Raw genomic sequence first — 21,947 nt, 5'->3', positions numbered from 1 at the left:
TTCAAAGGGTGCCTTTTTCATTTGGTTTATATTGCACAGATGAATATTTTATTGTTGTAAACCTCTTTGATTATTTTATGACATAGTGGCAGTGCTTTTTTCTAAAAAAATGTTTAGGGGTACTCTCATTTTGACTCAAGAACATCACAATTTTATAGTTCTGATTGGGAAAAATAAATACAGTAAATGGGCAAAAGTATGCCCCCCCCAGAAAAAAGCACTGCATAGTGGTATATAAATATTTTTAGATAGCAATGTGCTCACTGCGGCAAGAGGGCAAGTTAGTGTGCTTGTTCAGCTTTGGCCCTCCCATATAATATTTTTTAAATATATGGCCAGCTGATGACAGAAATGATTACTTCACTGTAGATCTTAATAGCAGGGCAACAGTTCAAGTTAAGATAAAATGCAGTTGCTTTATTTCCACACGACTCTGGAGTCATAAGGCTTAAGAAAACGGCCAGCTGGCAATATTCTGAAATTCTTCTTGGCTTAAGGTGCTGATAAATAGAAGAGTTAGGGTTGTTTTTTTCCAATTTGAAAGAATTCAATTACTCCCCCCCCCTCCCCAAATCAAATACTTATGCATGACTCTAAACTAGTACTGTCAGTCTTTTGCCTGAAGTGTGTGTCTTGTTTGCCAAAGAATAATGTCAGGGCCCCTTCAACATAGTGGCTGGTCTAATGCAAAACCCAACAAACTCCTGTTGTGTAGGGTCACCATCTCTTTAATGACTAGAACAGCCGTTATCAAGTTGGTGCCATCCAGATGTTTTGAACTAGAGCTGCCACCAGCCCACCATGGAATGATGAGAGGGTTTGCCTCTCTCTCGACTGATAATGAAAGCAAGATGAATAGTGGACATAAACACCCAAAGAAGGACAATGTACTGTAGTGACCTAACCTAGGCTTGCGCCTCTCAATTTTTCTATATATATGACAAAGTTGTTGAGCTTTTTGGGGGAACATCATATAGATAGAGAGATAAAGAGAGATAGTTTTAAGGCTTTTTGAAAAAAGGATTTCAAAAGCATTTAAAAAAATAATAAATAAATAAAAATCGCCCTGATTGCCATGCGCCCGGGATTTCCTGGCCATTTTGCCGATTTGGCAAAAATCCGCCTGGGTGCCATTTTCAGAGCGCGATTCCTGGATATGGCAGCCCTAACCTAGCCACTTCAATTCCCTGTTGAGCTCAAATCTCCATTAGGATGGGGTAGTCTCCCTAGAAATGGACAGGACAATAAGGAAAACAGAAACTAAGGAAGTGACCTTTTTCAAATTGGTGGAAAACTTTAATTTGAATGACATATGGAGATTTAAACACCCACTGGACAGAGAATCTGCTTCTTTCTCAGAACCAAATCAGTCTGCTGGAAGGATTGACTCAGAAGCGACCGGTTTTGATATTTCCAAGGTCCAACATATTCTCCCTGAATGATCTAAAATCAGTGGTAGAGCACATGCAAAAATGGCCCATATCCCATCTGGAGATGCCAGATGGGACTACGAAATGTTCCTAATTAATACCCCGGAGAGCCACTTGCCAGTCCATGAAGACCCGTGTTAGAACTGTTGTAAAACAGGATCTAAAAGAAATTTGGGAGTTGGATCGGAGTTTCTCTCTTGGTGACCATGAGGACTGGGAGGGCAGAAGGCAGAGAGCCCTGCAAGTAGGTGAAGCTGAAGCCATTGATAGGCAGAGACCATTCATTTTTGCTTTCTCCCCATCTTCCTACCTGCTGATCCCCCCCACCCCAAAGCCAGCATGTGACACTAAGGAGGAAGGGAGCTGACAGCCTGGTCTGATCCCTAGAACTGGTTGTTATGAGACAGGCGGATGGAGACTGGCTGAGGGCACACTGAGATTGATGGGGCAGTGCCCCATTTGCCATAACAGACCACCCTGCTCTGGCACAAGGTGTGAAGGCCTCCAGGTGTACTATTTTGTACACTAAGAGGGCACTATCCAAACCTCTGCTCACACTCGCACAGCACATTTGCCAAAAATAAAGTATCAGCAACCGATCTACATTTAAAGTGGCGTGGTAGTGTGCATCATAATGAATCATAATGTTTTGCCTATATGCAGTGGTAGCATTTCCAACTGAAGTAATATATAAGAAAAATTGGCCAGTGTTAACGGTGGCTGATGTGCTTTAGGGTAATTGCAGCGAAGGCTTGTTATAACATCCTTGGCTTACTGAATGTCAACACTGTTAAAACGTTGGCCGTGCACTTGGTTCCCCCCCCCCCCGCATTTTGATTCCCTTAAAGTGTAAAACTGGGCACAGTAGCTTCCTACCCGTTTTGTGTGCGCTTGCACCGACTACCCGTCCTGCTCGGCCCCTTCCTAACAAGCTTTCTGACACCCTTTTATTTAATTGACGCATCTCTGCTAGTCTAAATACTGCAGCAGCTGTCAAGGAGCAGCAGGGCTGAGGCCACTCAGAAGTTTAATCTCTTGCGACGTTACAATCACGAGAAGCTTTATTTATTTTAAAAGTGCACACTGGTGGTGGCCCGGGAGGGGTGGCGGGAGCATTTTGAAAGTTGTGAATGAGGGAAGCGGAATTTTAATCCCAATCTTATCTCTATATAGCACATTCTGGTTTGCACCCGACTTTATTTGTTTTATACTTGAGGGGATGGCTTCCTCCCCATCATACTGTCCACAACAACTTAAGAACCCCCCCATAAAAAACTTGTATGGGTCCCCCCCCCACCATCTTGACAGTGTGTTGGGTTAGGGAAATGCCTTCTCTATCATGTTTCCCCATTTGTGGGACCCTGGGAAGTTCACATGCCTCCTAGGTTGCTTCCAGACAACCTGTTTGTTGAGCATTTTGTCCTGATTTGTCTACAAGGAGGTGAGACTGTGCCAGTTATTTCTTGAGCTTTCATTCTGATTTGTTGGTGGGGTGGTTATACAATGTTGTGTTAAGGTGGAGCCCAAAACAACTTCCGTTTGCTGGTATGTAATTGAATCCTGCGAGAAAATAGGGACATTTCAGAGTGTGGTGTCGAGAGCCAGTGTGGTGCAGTGGTTAAGAGTGGTAGACTCGTAATCTGGTGAACCAGGTTTGCGTCTCCGCTCCTCCACATGCAGCTGCTGGGTGACCTTGGGCTAGTCACACTTCTCTGAAGTCTCTCAGCCTCACTCACTTCACAGAGTGTTTGTTGTGGGGGAGGAAGGGAAAGGAGAATGTTAGCCGCTTTGAGACTCCTTCGGGTAGTGATAAAGCGGGATATCAAATCCAAACTCCTCCTCCTCCTCCTCCTCCTCCTCCTCCTTACACTAAAGTCTTTCAGGCATCAGGTGATCTTTCCCACTCTTAACTGTATTTAAAGCATTTTAACTGTTTTAGAATACTTTGCAGGTGGGGGACAGGGTATAATGGATGTGTTTGCTGTCCGGAGTTTCTTTGGGAAGAAAGATTAGATATAAATTCAATGAATAATAAAATAATAATAATTTTGATTTCCCTGGGCTTTTAACCTCTGATGCATTTTCTTTTTTTTAAAAAAAAATTGCTGTGATTTATATTGTGGTCAGTAGTGGTTCTCCTCATTATTACTTTGACATGTTTTATGAGGTATTGTCACCTGGATAAATCTGTCCTGAACCTCCTGGCTTTAATTGCTTTAATTATTGTGCTGTTTTAATGGGCTTGTTTTATTTCACATTTTAATTGTGGAGATTTCGCCGAATGTTTTGATGGAATTGTTTCATTGCGCATTTTAACGAATGTATGTTTGCATTTTATTTTATATTTTTGTAATTGGTTTTGCACCTGTAAGTTGCTTAGAAACTGCTTTGGCAATGAAGCGGTATATAAATGAATACGACTCCTACTAATAAATACTTTTTTAAAACAAAAAAAAAAACCCTATGCACACAAACACAGTGTTGTGATTTCATTTGCATTGTTGGAGCCAGTTAACTTGATTCTCCCGAATGCTTGCTTGTGTGGTTGTGAAATCTGGCTGCTGTTGGTTGTTGTGCTGTGGTGTGTATGCATCTTCAAGCTGACACCGGTTTGCCAAATTTGAACCTTGGCATAATTTTTACCGAGTTTTTCTTCCTTCCTTACATGCTGAGCTGCATCACTTGTGTTCTCCATGCCACATTCCTCTGGATTATCCTGTAACATGGGACATTCTTCTTCTGCCCCACCCTGTAAATACTTAGTATATATATATATATATATATATATATATATATATATATATATATATATACACAATCCTAAATGGCGGCTCATGTTATCTTAAGCCTGCATAAAAGTTAAGTGTGAGGTGTGGTATGGAAAGCACGCTTGCTGTCTTAGCTCTGCTGAGTCAGGAAAAGGTATAAACCAATATAAGCTTAGTCATACAATCAAGCCTAACCTTACCTCATTTTATTTTATTGAAAAGAAATAAATACAGTGATGCCTCGCAAGACGAAATTCAAATCAAAACAAATCAAAATTTTATTGCATTAGCCGGTTGGCCATAGCACATAACACATAACACATTAATAATAATAATAATAATAATAATAATAATAATAATAATAATAATAATAATAGCGGTAACCTCGCAAGACGAAATTAATTCATTCCGCGAGTCGTTTTGTATTGCGAAAATTCCATCTTGCGGTTTTCCAATTTAAACAAATCAAAGCAAAAAAAAAGCAAGCAAATAAATTCATCTTGCGAAGCACAGCCATAGAAAAATTCGTCTTGCGAGTTTTTTGTTGCGCGAGGCATTCGTCTTGCGAGGTACCACTGTATCCATACCTGTGCAAAAACCCCCGAAGCATTCTCAAACTGCTTTTCTTTTTACAGGTCTTCAGAAGACAGGGGATATCTTCAAAGGGCATTTCCACACCCAAACATGTTCCTGACCAGCTGCTTAGTTGCCTTGGCATTTATGCTCCCTGCTGTACACATGGGTAAGTCTGGGTGGATTTAATTGAATGGCCGCAATATTCATTTTATTTTCCACATTTTGTGTTCTGCTTTTTTTAAAAAAAATATCGTGAGGGGTTCTTAAGTCAGGCTGCAAATAAAACACTTTTAAAAATTGTTTGTATATATAATAATAATAATTAATAATTTTATTATTTGCAGCCCGCCCATCTGACTGGGTTTTCCCAGCCGCTCCGGGCGGCTTCCAGCATATACAAAAACATAATAAAACATTGTAACATTAAAAAACTTCCCATTTAATTTAATAAGTGAAATATGATGGGATTCATAAATTGCACATAACCCCAAAGTGCTAGGAACGCCCTCCTTTTTATTTATTTGCTTGTTTCAAAAAATGGCAACTACAATGACACACACAAAAATCTTTTTTTAAATCGGCACATAAATACTAATAGAGTTTTATTCTGGGAAGGGAGTGTCACCTCTCCTTCCCCCCACCCCCCCACCCCAAAAGCAGATAATTCATTGAAAAGCTTAAAGGTATTTTTGGGGGTCTCTGTAGTTTCTCAGTCGCTGGGCAGCTTTAAAACGCATCTCAGGGCGAAAATAGCTTCAAAGTTCCTCTCAGTTCATGTTTTTCTAAATTTACACGGATGGAACGGGTGCTCAAGCCATTCAATATGGAGTGCTAAAGTTTGTTTAAAATCCCATAGGTTCAAAGTGGGTGGCTTAGGATTTTAAAGTACCTCCCCCTACAACTCACCACTCCCTCAAACCCCCCCCCCCGAAGCTGCATATTATTGAACATATTTTTTCTTTTGTCTTCCTTGGTTTCTATCCTTCATGTCTTCCATTGTGGAACTCAGGGTGGCATTTGTGGGGCTACTGTGAGGTGTCTCATCCAGACACAGACCAGGCCCAGGCCTGCTTCGTTTCAGCAAAGTTTCTGCTGCATCAGTACCTACTCTTTAGAACAGAGGTTTTCAACCTTTTTGAGTCCATGGCTCCCTTAACCAACTACATTCTTTCTGCGGCACCCCTGTGGGGCTCAGGATCCCAGTTATGTCACCCCTTGCCTGTACAGCTGGCAGCCCCTCACCCTTTTTCGAACACCCTCCCTTGTGGAGGGTTCCCTCAGCCTCCTCTCCTCTCCCCTTTCCTTGGGAGAGGCACCATTCACCTGCGGAGCTTATAGCCAGGGCTGCTGCAATAAACAGCTGTCCAAGCCTTTGGGAGGCAGAGACATGAGAGGGCAGAGGAGGAGGGAGGAAAGGAAATCGGGACAGAGGTCAGTGTTGCCCACAGCACCCCTGACCATCATTCAAGGCACCCCAGGGTGCCACGGCACACTGGTTGAAAACCACTGCTTTAGGAGGTGCTCTCCAGGTGTTTCCGGACTCCAATTCCCATCATCCCTAGCCTGTGCGGTTGATGGACAGGGAAGGGGGAAATTGAAGTCCAGCAACCTCTGTAGATCAGTTAGAACAGTGTTTCTCAACCAGTGTGCCTCCAGATGTTTTGGGACTACAACTCCCATCATTCCTGACCACTGGTCTTGCTAGCTAGGGATGATGGGAGTTGTAGTCCCAAAACATCTGGAGGCACACTGGTTGAGAAACACTGAGTTAGAACATGCCCTGTTTTTATGAAACACATTTCCAGAAACGAACGCTCAGAATTCAAAATTGCTACTCTCTCTTTAACTACCTGTTTTGCTTCTCGTGCTCAGGAAGTTTTCATTAGGAAGCAAAAAAAAAACCTAATGCTATACTCGGGCCCATTGTTTCTAATCCCTGCGCAATGACAGAGGAGGGATAGAATACAATCTGACCTGGGAGAAAGGAGAGAAGAGGAAATTCGCAGCTGGGTGTGAAATTTCATCTGTGATGGAGGCAAACGGGTGCTGGAGTAGGGAGGAGAGGTGCCGAGATGCACCTTGTAAAACTGTCTCTCTCCCTGGCAGAGAGAGCAGGCAGCCAGTTCTTTGATTTGCTTCCTAAGCCCTAACCACCCGCCATCTGTGTTAGGTGAAATTCTCTCATGCAGTTCTTGAATTATTTGCTCAAGCTGTCATTACTATAGGCTATTAAAACTGTCCCTTCTGCTCATACAGCTGCGCATCTCCTTCTAGGAGCCCAAACAGGTGTTCCCTGAAATATTTTTATAGCCCAATCAACAGAGCATCTAATCTTCCTTTCATTAGTTTGTTCGTTCAGCTCAACATTCGGTTTCCAAGAGCAGCCAGGCAGATGCCAAAAAGGAAGTTTAGAAGAGAACACAACGGTTCCTGAAGTTTTTGGCCCCTGGTGTTCAGAGTTTGTCTAACACTGTGCCTAAGTAGTTCTGTATCTATAATTTAGGAAACCAGGTGTGGAAGTGCAGGACACCCAAATATAATGCAGTGGTTTCAGGATACTCTAGGGTTCCTCAGGATTGCAGAAGTATATATTTTTTCATTTTGATGTTGTTATATGTGGAATAATTTTTTTCATTTTTTAAAAAAGTAAAATGTTATTTTGTTTTTAAAAAGTAAATTACAGTATGGTAGGAATCTGTGAACTCCCTGGACCTTTGAATGTTAAGGCTGTCAGTCGAAGGGAAGAAGGAAAACAAAGGGAGGATATTTTGCCTCTGTAGTAACCTGGAGGGGAGGATTAGGGTGTGCGACAAAGGAGATTTGTTTTATTCACTTATTTATATATTTCAGAGTTAAACCCTGCTCTTCTTTCCCAAAGGGAATCCAGGGCATCTTGCAACGATAAAATTACATAAAACAATTCAAAGCAATATTGTAATATTTTGCATTCAGCGGTTAAAACCAACATAATGAAATATATTAAAACTGACCTGCAGAATTGCACAAGGGGGGTGTTGATCAGTGCCAACCATTAATATTTTACAGGACAGAAATTAACACAATGAAAGTCGGTTTGGGTTTTGTTCTGCTATTTACTTGCTATCGTTATTTTACTGGATTCCGGATTTATTGCAAATCACTCGGAAGATCTACCAAGCTATCCCATGTCCATGCCTGCTCTATGGAATGTATGAACTCTGTCCTTTAGAGCTGGTCACTTGAGGCTAGAGAAGAGCGAAGGTGGATTCAGTCGAGAAACCACAGGCTAGCAGATTGACTGATCCCTTTCCAGGGTCTCTTTCAGCCCTGGACTTGTTTTTTTCCCCCTTTTCTTTTTGGAATGTGACAGGAAACTCAATGCAGATGGAGAGTGTTTGTTTAGAATTCTCAATTTATCTTTCCAATGGCACAAGGAAAGAAAAGAAAAACACACACAACAGTATGACTCTTGTCAGTCAGAGAATTTCCTGAATAGTTGCAGTGGAAAGGATTTACAGGGCAAAAGAATGAAATGTGATCCTCCTTTCAGAGAGACTTGGCAGGGAGGAATTGGGGTTGGTTGTCAGGTTAATTTTAAAGGACACATCTGGGCCATACAATTAAAGCACCACAACACCACTTTAAACAGTCATGGCTCCCCCCCAAAGAATTATGGGAACTGTAGGTTGTAAAGGGTGCTGAGAGTCACTGGGAGACCCCTATTCCCCTCCCAGAGCTCCTTGGGAAAAGGGATTGATTAAGTCACTCTGGGAATCCATTGATTCCAGTAAGTCTACTCTGAGCATGTGGGGTGTTGATCTCTAATTCAGTTTGTGCATTTGAACCCCAGCTCACTGCCAGTCCAAATACTGTAGTGAACATTATCAGCCCAATGCAGCCCAATGCATGTTTACTTGGAAGTAATTCCCACTGTGCTCAGCAGAGCTGATTCCCAGAGAATTGTAGACTGAATGTGTGTTAAAGGTAAAGGGTAAAGGGACCCCTGACCATTAGGTCCAGTCGTGACCGACTCTGGGGTTGCGCGCTCATCTCGCATTATTAGCCGAGGGAGCCGGCGTACAGCTTCCAGGTTATGTGGCCAGCATGACAAAGCCGCTTCTGGCAAACCAGAGCAGTACATGGAAACGCCGTTTACCTTCCCGCCGGGGCGGTCCGTTTTATCTACTTGCACTTTGATGTGCTTTCGAACTGCTAGGTTGGCAGGAGCTGGGACCGAGCAACGGGAGCTCACCCCGTTGCAGGGATTTGAACCGCCGACCTTCCATGTTGAGTTGCATCAAATCTTCTTTAAGTGCAGTATGACATGCACTGAGGGTCCTTATACAGTACTTCAAAGACCATACTCATAAAAATAGGACAATGGTGATTAATTCTATGGAACACCCAATTATGGATCATTTTGACTATTAAGTCTTTTCCCAAATATGTCCCAATTAGTTCTAAGTCACTGGAAAGGTTTTTTTTTTTTAAAAAAAAATACTCTGTGGGAAGTGTGCCAAAATAAACCCCCTGTGTTCAGCTTACTTACTGATTAGCTAAAATAATTCTTACCAGCTCCTGATGAACAATTAGAATTATTTGGACCTGTTCCCCAAAGAAAATTGCTTTGAGAACACTTTCCCAAGGACTTGGGACTAATTGGGAAATATTTGGAAAAAGACTTGACGGTTGAAACAGATCTATAACTGCTTGTTCCTTAGTATTATGTTCATTGTCCTATTTTCATGTGTTTGTTCTTCCAAGTACATTGCAAGTATATTTATATATTGGTAGGCTTCACTGCTTGTTTCTTTAAGTACAGCCAGTTCCACTGTGAGATTAAATATGCTTAAGCATTCTTGGTTTTTATTTAAACAGCATGATTACAGCCCACTTAATAAAACGGCTGCTTCAGAAGCCAATAAGGAAGAGGTTAAATTGTAAAGTTAGGGTGCATAGCAGACAAAGAATAAACTTCAACAATTTGTCAGGGTGTCTGTGTGTTTGTGCATGTGTAGCCTGTGAGGCTGCTTTGTCATTGGTGTAGACCAGGCATCCCCAAACTGCGGCCCTCCAGATGTTTTGGCCTACAACTCCCATGATCCCTAGCTAACAGGACCAGTGGTCGGGGAAGATGGGAATTGTAGCCCAAAACATCTGGAGGGCCCAAGTTTGGGGATGCCTGGTGTAGACAGTACTGAGTTAGACGGACCAATGTTCTTCCACCTGGGGTCCACAGACGTGAGTGGACTACAACTCCCATCATCCTTCACCATTGGGCTAATCTGGCTGTGGATGATGGCACTTGTAGTCCACCCACACCTGGGGGGGGGGCAGGTTGAAGAACACTGGCCTACAGGCTTCCTTCTCCCTGCCCTACCTGGAGAGGCTGAGGATTGAACTTGGGTCTTCCTGCATGCAAAGCAGGTGCTCTAACCATGGAGCGATGGTTGTTCCCCAAAGAGAAAGAGGTGGCAGAAATGGGGTTGGCGGAACCTGGAGTGCGAGAAGAGGGTTATAAAATACTACACAAAGTGGTGCCAATGTTCAGCTGTAAAATCTTGAATGGTATGTGGTTAGAGTGTTGGGCTAGGACCTGGGTGGATCAGGGTTCAAATCCCCAATCAGCCATGAAGCTCACCGGGTGACCTTGGGCCAGTCACTGTCTCTCAGCCTAACCTAACAGACTGGGTTGTTGTTAGGATAAAATGAAGATGGGGTAGAGCCACATATGCCACCTCAAACTCCTTGGAGGAAATGTGGGGTGCACAATAATACAGTGATGAGCCAGAACTTTTGCCTGCCAGATGTGGTATCATTTTACCCATTATGCCTAGTGGCAGACAGACTCATGTCACTCACCGCTTCCTTTGCTTATCCCTGCAGGAGCGGCCTCATCCTGTCCTGACCTGGATCCAGAGCTGGAACTCTGGAACCCTGGGCATGACGAAGAAAACCAGGTGAACATCAGCCAAGGCCGAAAGCTCCTCTTATCGTCTTCTGCCACGGTCCATTCCATCAACATCACAAATGGAGGTAAGCTTAGCTTGCCCAAAACAGAGTTAATAGTTGGGTCAGTTGGCTGTGGCCTTGGAGGGAAACCTCTGTAGGGGGTGCCCATAAAGCTCACCATTAGAGCACGTCCTTTGCATGCTTTCTGCAGAAAATAAAATAAAATTTCAAAGCAGCTTACACACACTCAGGATTGAATGCTTCCCCTGTACATGAAAATAAACCCACTTAATAGGCAGCATATCCAGGAGAAACCAAGCTTTGGGATGTTGCGGTGCGTGAGATTTGACCGGCTATGTTGTGTGCATCTGAACTTGTTTTGCTTTTCTGGCTGGGGAAATTGCAAAGGCGACCCAACATGCTTGATCACTGCTGCTTTGCGACTTCCTCTTTCAACGCCCTGCTAATTATGCACTATGCATGTAATTACAAGATGAGGCAGAGGCACAAACTGCTATAAAAAGGCAGTGGCTGGTAGCGTCAACCAACACTATCCATGTGAGCTTTTTTGCTCCACAAGTGCTTCTCTGCTTGTAGAACAACATGGCTCACGTTGCATCAGTCGATTTGCATAGAGGAGGACTTGGAGAGGATCAGTACTGCCCCGCAGAGCTATAAGGAAGTGGACACACTCTGGCATGCTCCCTTTCAAACTCTGATTCAAAGGTCTTACTTGCGATGTTGAAATAGACTTTTATTCTGTCCTTCAGACTGACCAATGCTTCTTTGGCTTTGCTGAGCAGGGCCAACATTAAGAAGCAAGGCCAGGGATATTCATATTCTGTGCCAACAGCTCAAAGCAGAATTCAGCACATTGAAACTCTCAGCTTTCAGAGGATTTTTTTTTTGTTAAGTTTCTTGTCTTTATGGCAAAGTGTGAGGCTATTTGCCTGCTGAAATTGCAAGAGGTTGGTTTGGAGAGTGGGAGGTGCTGAGTAAGACTTCCTTTTTCTCCTCCCTGTGACTATCGGAAGCAAAATAACATATCTGTATAATTTAATATATGTTGGTGTCAGAATTCAGGTTTTCTTAGTGCAAAATAGGCACTGAATCAGGGCTATAAGCCAGGCATAGGCAAACTCCGGCCCTCCAGATGTTTGGGACTACAATTCCCATCATCCCTCGCTAACAGGACCAGGGGTCAGGGATGATGGGAATTGTAGTCCCAAACATCTGGAGGGCCGGAGTTTGCCTATGCCTGCTATATGCATGGACTTAAGAAGAAAATAATCCTGATGTTCCCAAGGTGCAAATACCTAGGCTCAAAAGCATATTGCATAGACTTATTCACAGGGGGGAAGGTGCTAATCTGCCTCAGGCAGCAAAATGTTTGGGGCTGGCCCTGACAATGCCACATTCACATGTGACCCATGTTTTCTAGCCTGTACTGAAAATTTGAGTTACACAGAGCCTTCCTTTGTTCCTGGAAATCTTTAGAGACATTTAGAGGGGAACAGCCCATAGCTTAGTGGTAGAGCTTCTGCTTCACATGCAGACATTCCCAGTTTCAATTACTGGCATTTCCAGGTAGGCCTGGGAAAGAAATCTGTCTGAAATCCTGGAAAGCTGCTGCCAGTTAGTGTAGACAAGACTGACCAAAAATGGCCATTTGTCTGACTCAGTATAAGGCAGCTTCCAAGGTACCTACAGCAGATTTTTTTTATAAAATAAAAATAAAAATCAGAAAGGACCCAATATGGGGTTTTTCACGGTTAAAACAATAAAGACGTGCCTTATTAAAAGTGGCAAAATTAGGAAACCCAAACTCATGTAGTAAATAAAAGGATACTCTGAATTCTGGTTGACTTAAATCTTACCACACCATCAAAGCAAAACTCTTGTTTTTCCTCCTTCAGGAAAGCTAGTGATTAAGGACAACACAGGCCCTATTGTTTTGCGCACTCGGCATATTTTGATCGAAAATGATGGAGAGCTTCATGTCGGGAGTGAGAGCTGTCCTTTGCGGAGCAACCTGACAATCATCTTGTATGGGCGGTATGTAATTAGACAGACTTCATCCCATAATTTTGAAGATTAGGCTCACACACACACACACACACACACACACACACACACACACACACACACACACTGGTCCAAGCTCCCTCATGAGCTCTTGGCAAGAGAGTTGCTATGGTGGTGTTGGCATAAAGACAATGGCTCTGAAGTGCTAATCTCCCGAGAGGCATCTGGGAGTATCGTGGCAGGACAAAGACCACACCCAAAATCTAACAGGTTTATCAACACATTGTGAGCCACGGACCATTTATCCCAAGTACAGAAAGCACAGGAAGGATTATCTTTGGGGTACTGTAAAAATTAAACCACACCCAGGACAATGATAAAAGCATAAGGTTGCATCTACTTAGCAGTCATACTAAGAGTAGACCCACTTGAATGAATAGGCCTAATTAACTTGGGTCTATTAATTTCAGTGGGTCTACCCTAAGTAGGACTTAATTGGATGCCACCCATACATTTCACACGTTGCAGATTATCATGATGGTGTGATGCAAACAAATACTAGTTCAGAAGCCAGCCCTACCATTAGGTAGAGTGAGGTAGCCAAGGAACAGCAGCAAATGCTTAGCTATTTAATTTACTATTATCATTATTCTGTTACTGTCTAGGAGAGACGCTTATGGGGTTTTCTGCCTCTGGTGCCAAAATAAATTGGCCCACCTTGTGTACAATGCGCTTTGGCTAGGAGGAAGGCTCAATGTGCTGATCTGCCACAGGCAGCAAAATGTTGAGAGACGGCCCTTACAATTCCACATTCGCCTGTGATGTGTTATTTCCTTCAAGAAACCAGTACTTAAAGCGTGTCACTTTTCAAAAGATCTAAGCAAAATATGACTACTACCAAGATCTAGCAAGGTAAAGGTACCCCTGACCCTCAGGTCCAGTCGTGGACAACTCTGGGATTGTGGCGCTCATCTCGCTCTATAGGCTAAGGCAGCCGGCATTTGTCTGCAGACAGCTTCCGGGTCATGTGGCCAGCATGACTAAGCCGCTTCTGGCGAACCAGAGCAGTGCACGGAAACGCCGTTTACCTTCCCACTGGAGCGGTCCCTATTTATCTACTTGCACTTGACATGCTTTCAAACTGCTAGGTGGGTAGGAGCTGGGACCGAACAACGGGAGCTCACCCCATAGCGGGGATTCGAACCGCCGACCTTCTGATTGGCAAGCCTTAGGCTCTGTGGTTTAGACCTAGACCAAGACCTAGCTAGATGGTTATGAATTCTGTAGACCTTCACATTTGTATTTATGTACTGAAATGATCTAGTTTTTCCTTTAACCCCTTAGTGCTGATGATGGCAGCCAACCAGACAATTACTTTGGAAAGAAGTATATTGGGGTGATCGATGGTGGGACTCTTGAGGTTCATGGTGAGAGAAAGCTATCGTGGACTTTCCTAAACAAGACCCTGAACCCAGGTGGTATGCAAGAAGGAGGCTACTACTTTGAACGAAGCTGGGGCCATCGTGGTGTTATTGTCCATGTCATTGACCCGAACACAGGGACAGTTGTCCATTCTGATCGGTGAGTCAATCTCTCAGTTCCAATTCTACTCAGTTTCTCTTTCTTCCAGTCTTAAGTGCAATTCTCCATATTTCCACATCAATCTGATATTTTTAAGTCCTCATGAAACCCACCAGAATTTTTATGCGACCCCCCCCCCCGGAACATACACATTTGTCTACGCAGTTTTGCCTGATATGCGCATTTTTGCAAAACGATTTCCCCTAGCACAGTACATTTCGGTTTGTTCAATCAATCTTTATGCAGCTATAAGCCCATATAAAATTTCTGCATGTTATTTTTACAAATAGATGCACTTTGATGCACACTTTACTCCAGTGTGTGCATTTCCATACACGTTGCTTGGCCAGAGATTGCAAAATTCAGAGAAGTGTGAATTTTGAAGCATGGCTGTGATTTAGTCTACACAGGTCCCTTCAAACTCTTATGATTCTATAATTATATATCACAAAACATACTGTTTCGTAAAGTGCAATTTGGGCAGATTTGCCTTTAAATGTGAACCGGCTTGAATTTCTCCCCACCCCACGTTAACTGTGAATATTTTAATAAGCATAGACGAATTTTACCAAGTGCTACTTTATCTCTTCTGTGTGCTCTTTGTAGCTGAACCCACTGGGATCTGTACCTGTATAGAGCTAGCTTTAGCTGACATAGGTTCTTAATATATGCATGCTGAAAAAATGGGGCGACCCCCCCCCCTCCCATGCACTTCTTTTTTTCCAATTGCCACACTAGCAGCATCTAAGGAGAATACTAGCAATGGGACTCTCTAGGAATTCTCTGTGTTGATTTATTGGATGCTTTACTGCACGTACATGAAACAGATGTACACCCAGATGACCTGATAAGGGCCTATTCTGCCGTGGCTCCCTCTCTCAGGAATTCACTCACCTTCTGGGGGTCAGACGTGAGTCAGCCAGGCATGCCTTCCCCCCCCCCCTTGGGGAATGAAGACTTTTCCTGGAGGAATGATTCCTTTCATGTTCTGCTGCTTGCTTGGGCTGCTGACTTCAGAGCCTGATATTGATTAAGAACACCTTTCTGTGCTTCTACCTGGATTGTAGAAACATTAGGTGGTTCATACCTCCAAAACGAAGGAATTTGTTTTGACTGCGTGGATAAGCCCTGTGTATTGCTAATGAGCTTTTGTGTACTGTGTTGGTGCTGACCTTTAAAGCCCTAAATGGCCTCGGTCCAGTATACCTGAAGGAGCGTCTCCACCTCCTCCATTCTGCCCGGACACTGAGGTCCAGCACCGAGGGCCTTCTGGCGGTTCCCTCGTTGCGAGAAGCCAAGTTGCAGGGAACTAGGCAGAGGGCCTTCTCGGTAGTGGCACCTGCCCTGTGGAACGCCCTCCCAACAGATGTCAAAGAGGAAAACAACTACCAGATTTTTAGAAGACATCTGAAGGCAGCCCTGTTCAGGGAGGCTTTTAATGTTTAATAGATTATTGTGTTTTATTTTTCTGTTGGAAGCCGTCCAGAGTGGCTGGGGAAACCCAGCCAGATGGGCGGGGTATAAATAATAAATTATTATTATTATTATTATTATTATTATTATTATTATTATTATTGCATTAATGATTCTGCTTGTGAGACACATTGGCAACCCCTGTAAAGCGTTGGGTCCCTCCAAACTAAGAGGGGCTTTTTGAGGGTATGTTCTGCAACATGTCACTGACATAGTAATAGGGCCTGGATGGTGGATTTATACTGGTCCATCCACACACGATTCCGCTTCATTAGTTGTTCAGCGATGCTTCCATGTCGTTGCATTATTGCTCTCTGAAGGGGCAGTCTTGCGCTACAGCATAACAAGAGCTGGACAAAAAAAAAAGAAACTAGAACATTTATGGTGTAAATAGTTACAGCATTTCAGCAGGAAGTTGCAGGGTATGCACTGATTGGAAACGAAGTACCCCAGAATGTATTGGTGGCAAGGAAAAAATACCACCAAAGTACCATTGGGTGGCGAAGGGACCCAGGTGGCGCTGTGGTTAAACCACTGAGCCTAGGGCTTGCTGATCAGAAGGTCGGCGGTTCGAATCCCCGTGACGGGGTGAGCTCCCGTTGCTTGGTCCCAGCTCCTGCCAACCTAGCAGTTCGAAAGCACATCAAAAATGCAAGTAGATAAATAGGAACCGCTACAACGGGAAGGTAAATGGCGTTTCCATGTGCTGCTCTGGTTTTCCAGAAGCGGCTTTGTCATGCTGGCCACATGACCTGGAAGCTATACGCCGGCTCCCTCGGCCAATAATGCGAGATGAGCGCGCAACCCCAGAGTCGGTCACGACTGGACCTAATGGTCAGGGGTCCCTTTACCTTTACCTTTTTACCATTGGGTGGCGGGACAGGGGTGGCATTGTGGTCTAAACCACTGAGCCTCTTGGGCTTCCTGATCAGAAAGTCGGCGGTTCGAATCCCTGTGACGGGGTGAGCTTCCATTGCTAAGTCCCAGTTCCTGCCAACCTAGCAGTTCGAAAGCACACCAAAAAAAAAGTGTAAGTAGATAAATAGGTACCGCTCCGGCGGGAAGGTAAATGGCGTTTCCATGTGCTGCTCTGGTTTCGGTGTTCTGTTGCACCAGAAGCGGCTTGGTCATGCTGGCCACATGATCCGGAAAAACTGTCTGCGGACAAACGCCAGCTCCCTCGGCCTGCAAAGTGAGATGAGCACCGCAACCCCAGAGTCATCTGCGACTGGACTTAACTGTCAGGGGTCCTTTACCTTTTTTTACCCTTTGGTGAGTGAACCCCAGCAGAGATTTAAAGTCACAAAATGTGAAGCAAAGTTAAGCATGGAAGTATAAACTCTTAGACCTTTAAAATATGCCCTAGTGAAGTCCAGAATTACCCTCTTTCCCCAGCGTAGGAAAATACCACATGTTTAGTAAGCTAAAAATGGTTTACTTACAAACTCCCCAAAGGTCAAATTTCCACCCAGCATTAAGTGAAGGTCGCACAGGCAGTAAAACTTGGTTTAGTTACAGCGGTGAAAGTTCCCAAGCTATTGGTATAGGAACACAAGAATGGTTTCTCAGGTAGACTGAGTGGTACAAGGTGAGCTAAGCCTGCTGGGACAGCTTACTTTATGGTCTGAACCCTTTCATTTTGTCTTCTTATTACTTGTTTCCAGCTATATCTATAGATGGATCTATGGTGGCAAATTGCTGTTAATGTGCTCCTGCCTGTTTCTTTAGGTTTGACACCTACAAACTCAAAGGTGAAAGCATCAGACTCGTCCGGTATTTGAATGCAGTTCACAACGGCATGATACTGGCAGTTGCGGTCAATGATGAAGGATCCAAAAATTTGGATGATTCAGCCAGGAAAGCAATGACCAGACTGGGCAGCAAGCATTTCCTCCACCTTGGTTTTAGGTAGGAGTCTGGCCTGCCAACATTACCAACACAGAGGCCCTATTGTATCCTGCCTGTACCTAAAATAATTCTGCGCCCCCACCCCCCACCCCAATAGCAAAAACATCTCACATAGTGATTTTCCCCTCTTCTTGCCACTTGGAGTGTTCAGAAGTTAATTAGTTTGAAAGAGATTCAGTAGCTCAGCTGAGCATGTTTCAGTATGAGACTTGAGAACTTATTGCCCAACTTGGTGGGAAAGCCATAGTGGCAGAGCATTTGTTTTGCATGCAAACATTTCCAGGTTAAATGGCTTGGCATCTCTGGGTTCCTCTGAAAGCTTGGAGGACTGCTGACAGGTCAAAGTAGGGATTTTCCAGATGACCTGTTTGTTGAATCTTCAACCTGATTCACTTGCACAAAGCTGACATGGAGGTTAGACTATGGACTCATAGATTGGTAAAGAAAAAGTGTTTTATATGTGTTGTATATGCGATATAACACTGTGACACCAGATGGCGCTGTGGAGTCCCGTCTTTCCCTACCGGATTTCCCTGTATGAGTTCACAATGCATTGAACTGAATCGCTTCTTTGACATGTTTAGATCCAGCCTATACCCACTCTTTACTGAGCATTCTTCCTGATTTGTTTGCAGCATATTTCTCCTACCCATGAATCATTTGCTCATCCCCCGTTTTTACAATGCATTTCTTTGTCACTTTTGTGACTGCAAAAAGTCAGTTTCTTTTCTGGATTTGCTGTGCCAGCATGACATGGCACTTTATTCTGCTTTATTACACCTAAATTTCCAAGTACACACTTGGATTGCTTCCACCGAATACTAACAGCCTGGAGGTGCCCATATGCAGTACTGAGCTAGATAGACCGGGGGTCTGATTCTGTATCAGGCTGGCGGCATCGATTCACCCCCTCTGCCCCACCCAGCTGCTCTTCTCCAAAAAAGACCGAGCTGCAGGGAGTCTAGCCACATCAGCCAAGAAACTCTTGATTCCCATATCTCAGGTGGTTCTTCCTCTCAGGCTTGCCTGCTGCTCTAGGCAAGTAGGGCTGCAAACTTACCTGCGAGTTAGCAACACTGTGCACCATAGGGCTTACTTCCAAGTAAACATGCATAGACTTGCACTGCAAGAGATTGTGCCCTGTATTAACTATATGGGCCATATTTTTGCCTGTCTTCTTTTGTGTGTGTGTGTGTGTGTTTGTTTTTTCCTCTCTCTCCATTCTGATTTAATCAAATGGATCTCATTTGATGTGTTCAGATTCCAACAGAGGGCCATCTACTAAAAAGCAACAGTTCAAAAAAATTATTCTCCTGGCATTTTAAGCAATTGACATGCCCTTTCTCCCACCAGCCCACCCCGCTCATTTGGAGGGAGATCATAGCTTTCCAAATGCCTTTGCCATGTGGTATAAAGCAAACATTTCCAGCAGAAGCACCTGGCTCCCTGGCAGATCTGTCTCAAGAACTTAATATTTGCAGCTTCCATTGGCTTTGCTGCACAGGGTTGCAAGGAGTGATGCTTAGAGAAAGTGATGGCTGGGGCCCGTTGGAGCCAGTAGGGTGGAAAGCAGGGAGGCCAGCAGTAGGTGGCGCCAGAGCCAATGACCGGCGGAGACAACTGGTTCCAGTGTTGTCCTTCCTGCTGAGTTCTGCAAGGGGGGAAGCTGAGACTAAGGAGGAGGATGCCAGCAGCTTTATGCTACCCCCTGGACTGTTTGTTCTAACACAGAAAAGTCTCCAGTGCACAAACTCTAGTTCACAAGTGAGTGTTTGTCCAATATGTCTTCTGGGATCCTGAAAGAATCCTAGACGACCTATAGACTTCAAGACTTTGCACATTTGCAACGTGGCTTTTCTATATAAAAGAGTGAAACTGGTTGATCAAGTGACCTGCTTATAGCCCATTCCCAAGCACAAACTGCCAAGATTATCCAGTCCTTGTTTGTGCCTGTTCTATGCAATCCATATTCTTCCGCTAATGTTCTTAGCGATCTCCAAAGCTGTGCTTAAGAATGCCAGCTGCTATGAAAAAGCATGTATTGCTCACCTGGAATTGATTAGAACATGTAAACCTAATTCCTAAATCATATATATCTATATCATATATATATATATATATATATATATATAAAATTAGTTTTCCGATATACCCCTGATAATAGCCAAATTATGACAATAACAATTAATTTCTAATTCCTAAATCTTCAGCATTTCAAAAGAACTGGCAAGCATAGATTCATCTGAGGCCCTTTAAAACAACAACAGATTGCCAGCTAATCAATAAAATGAGCATTCTCACTAATACCCTTTTTGTATTTCGTTGCATCTTTTGCCAAACCTAGATTCTTTTAAAGGCCATAGAGTGGAGTCCAGCTATTTTCCATTTCTTAGACATTTATTTCTGCAGAACTCTGTCACATGAGCAGTTCTTTATGGGTCTGACCCTCAAACAACTTTCTCTGGAGGATCGTCAGTGAGCTTTTAACAAGCTTCCCCTCCCAGGTTTGAATGTTTCGTAGTTTTCGGACTGCCCAGGTTTATGTTTGTCTGGCATTTGCAAGGCTGGATCCTCAGTTAAAAGCGGGAAATATGTTACGAGCTGGAGGAAATAAGGGGCATTTGGACAAGGAAAAGGATTCCTTGTCAGTCTCTTTTCTTCTTAGTTGAAAAGAATGAGGTAGAAAAAGGCATTACCCTTATACAACTTGGCACATTTCCTAAATCAGGTTGGCTGGGCAGCTTTGAAATGAAGTATTCTAGTAGAAAGCACACTTCTTTATGCTGTGCATAAATATATATGAAATATGTTTTTTCTTTTGATTTTCTAGGCATCCTTGGAGCTTTATTACAGTAAAGGGGACCCCTTCCTCTTCTGTTGAAGACCACATAGAGTACCAAGGTAATTAAAAGTAAATAGCTCGTTGAAACTGGAGGTTCAAATTAGTCTCTCTTTTTTTGGAATAAATTTTATTAGGGTTTATGGAGAATAATACAAAACTTGATATCAAATACCTTTTCTTCCTTTTTGTCCAAATTAAGACTTCGATATGAATACAATAAAAAGCATAAAGGGTGTGGGGAGAGAAAGGATGAAAAGAAAGAGAAAGAGAGAAATAAAGAAAAAGAAATAAAAAGAGGTTTAAAGGAGGAGAGAGAGGGAAAATCGGAAGGTAAGGAACTTCCGATTCGTTGCCCGCTACATATAAACAGTATTCACTTCATCCACTCCAATATTACATACAACAAAGCCACTTTCTAGAAACAAACAGTATCTTCAATTGCAAATGTCATTATTTCATTTTCTTTTTCACACAAAAAGTCTATGAGAGGTTTCCACAAATTAGTCATTCTGACCAGAATGGATTCCACAGTCATAGCTGCCAAGTCTCCCGTATTCCCCGGGAAATCCCCATTTTTCCAGCTGTTCCTAGCTGGATTTTTTTTGTTTTTTCTCGGTTTATTCTGGCGCGACGGCCTTTTTGAAACTGGGTGGAGCATGCTCAGAAGTGACTTTTGATGCTGCTCTGCCCAGTTCCAAAATGGCTGCAGTGTGACTTCTGGCGTGGTGGCCATTTTGGAACTGGGCAAAGCAGCATCAAAAGTCACTTCTGAGCATGCTCCGCCCAGTTCCAAAATGGCGGCAGCGCTACTTCCGGTCTGCTACTTCCGGCCCAGTCCCTTATTTCTCGGACAGCAACTTGGCAGGTATGTCCACAGTACATGCATTGACCTGGAGCAAATATACCTACCGTAATCTGAAACAATGGTTTGTGCAAATCATAATTAAGAACCCACATCATGGAGCTGATCCAGGCTGCCATTTTCTCCTGGGGAAAAAAAGAAATTTTTACCACCAAATCAGAGCAAATGTCAATTGGATTTTCCACGGATCAATGTTTGCTCTGATTCAGTGCTAAAAAGCGGGTTTTCCAGGGAAAAGTGGGAGGATGAACGAAAAGCTGCTCGGATCCGTGCAGGGACAAGCAGAGGTGTGGACAAGTCAATTGTTTCAGCTTCCAGACAACAGAGCAGGCAAATCGAGGTTCAGAGCTGCTTGCCCGCTTTCGGATCCTATCTCCTCAGGACTAAGCTTCATCAGTTTACTTCTGTTGCTCATAGTGCAATAGTTCTTGAGGCAGAACAAGGGCCCTTTCATTGGAAAGCCTGTAAATTCAGATGTGGCAACAGCTACAGTTTGCAGACCAGGCTCAAACTGTGGTTTTAGTTTGTCGGCCCTAAATAAACCACAGCTG

At 43.5% G+C, this 21,947-nt stretch overlaps 1 protein-coding gene across 1 annotated transcript in view; it reads left to right on the top strand.

Moving 5' to 3' along the window:
• Positions 1–21,947, top strand: part of CEMIP (cell migration inducing hyaluronidase 1) — a 158,811-nt gene that overhangs the window by 89,281 nt on the left and 47,583 nt on the right. The window contains exons 2-7 of the mRNA XM_035132099.3: positions 4,834–4,940; positions 10,640–10,789; positions 12,622–12,760; positions 14,075–14,311; positions 17,513–17,692; positions 20,523–20,593. Of these exons, the coding sequence (XP_034987990.3) occupies positions 4,883–4,940; positions 10,640–10,789; positions 12,622–12,760; positions 14,075–14,311; positions 17,513–17,692; positions 20,523–20,593 (835 nt within the window). The 5' untranslated portion in view covers positions 4,834–4,882. The remainder of the gene's footprint in view (positions 1–4,833; positions 4,941–10,639; positions 10,790–12,621; positions 12,761–14,074; positions 14,312–17,512; positions 17,693–20,522; positions 20,594–21,947) is intronic.

The sequence above is a fragment of the Zootoca vivipara genome, chromosome 13 (genome assembly GCF_965207765.1).
Source record: "Zootoca vivipara chromosome 13, rZooViv2.hap1.1, whole genome shotgun sequence".
Taxonomy (NCBI): Eukaryota; Metazoa; Chordata; class Lepidosauria; order Squamata; family Lacertidae; genus Zootoca; species Zootoca vivipara.
This window is presented reverse-complemented; position numbering and strand designations above follow the sequence as displayed.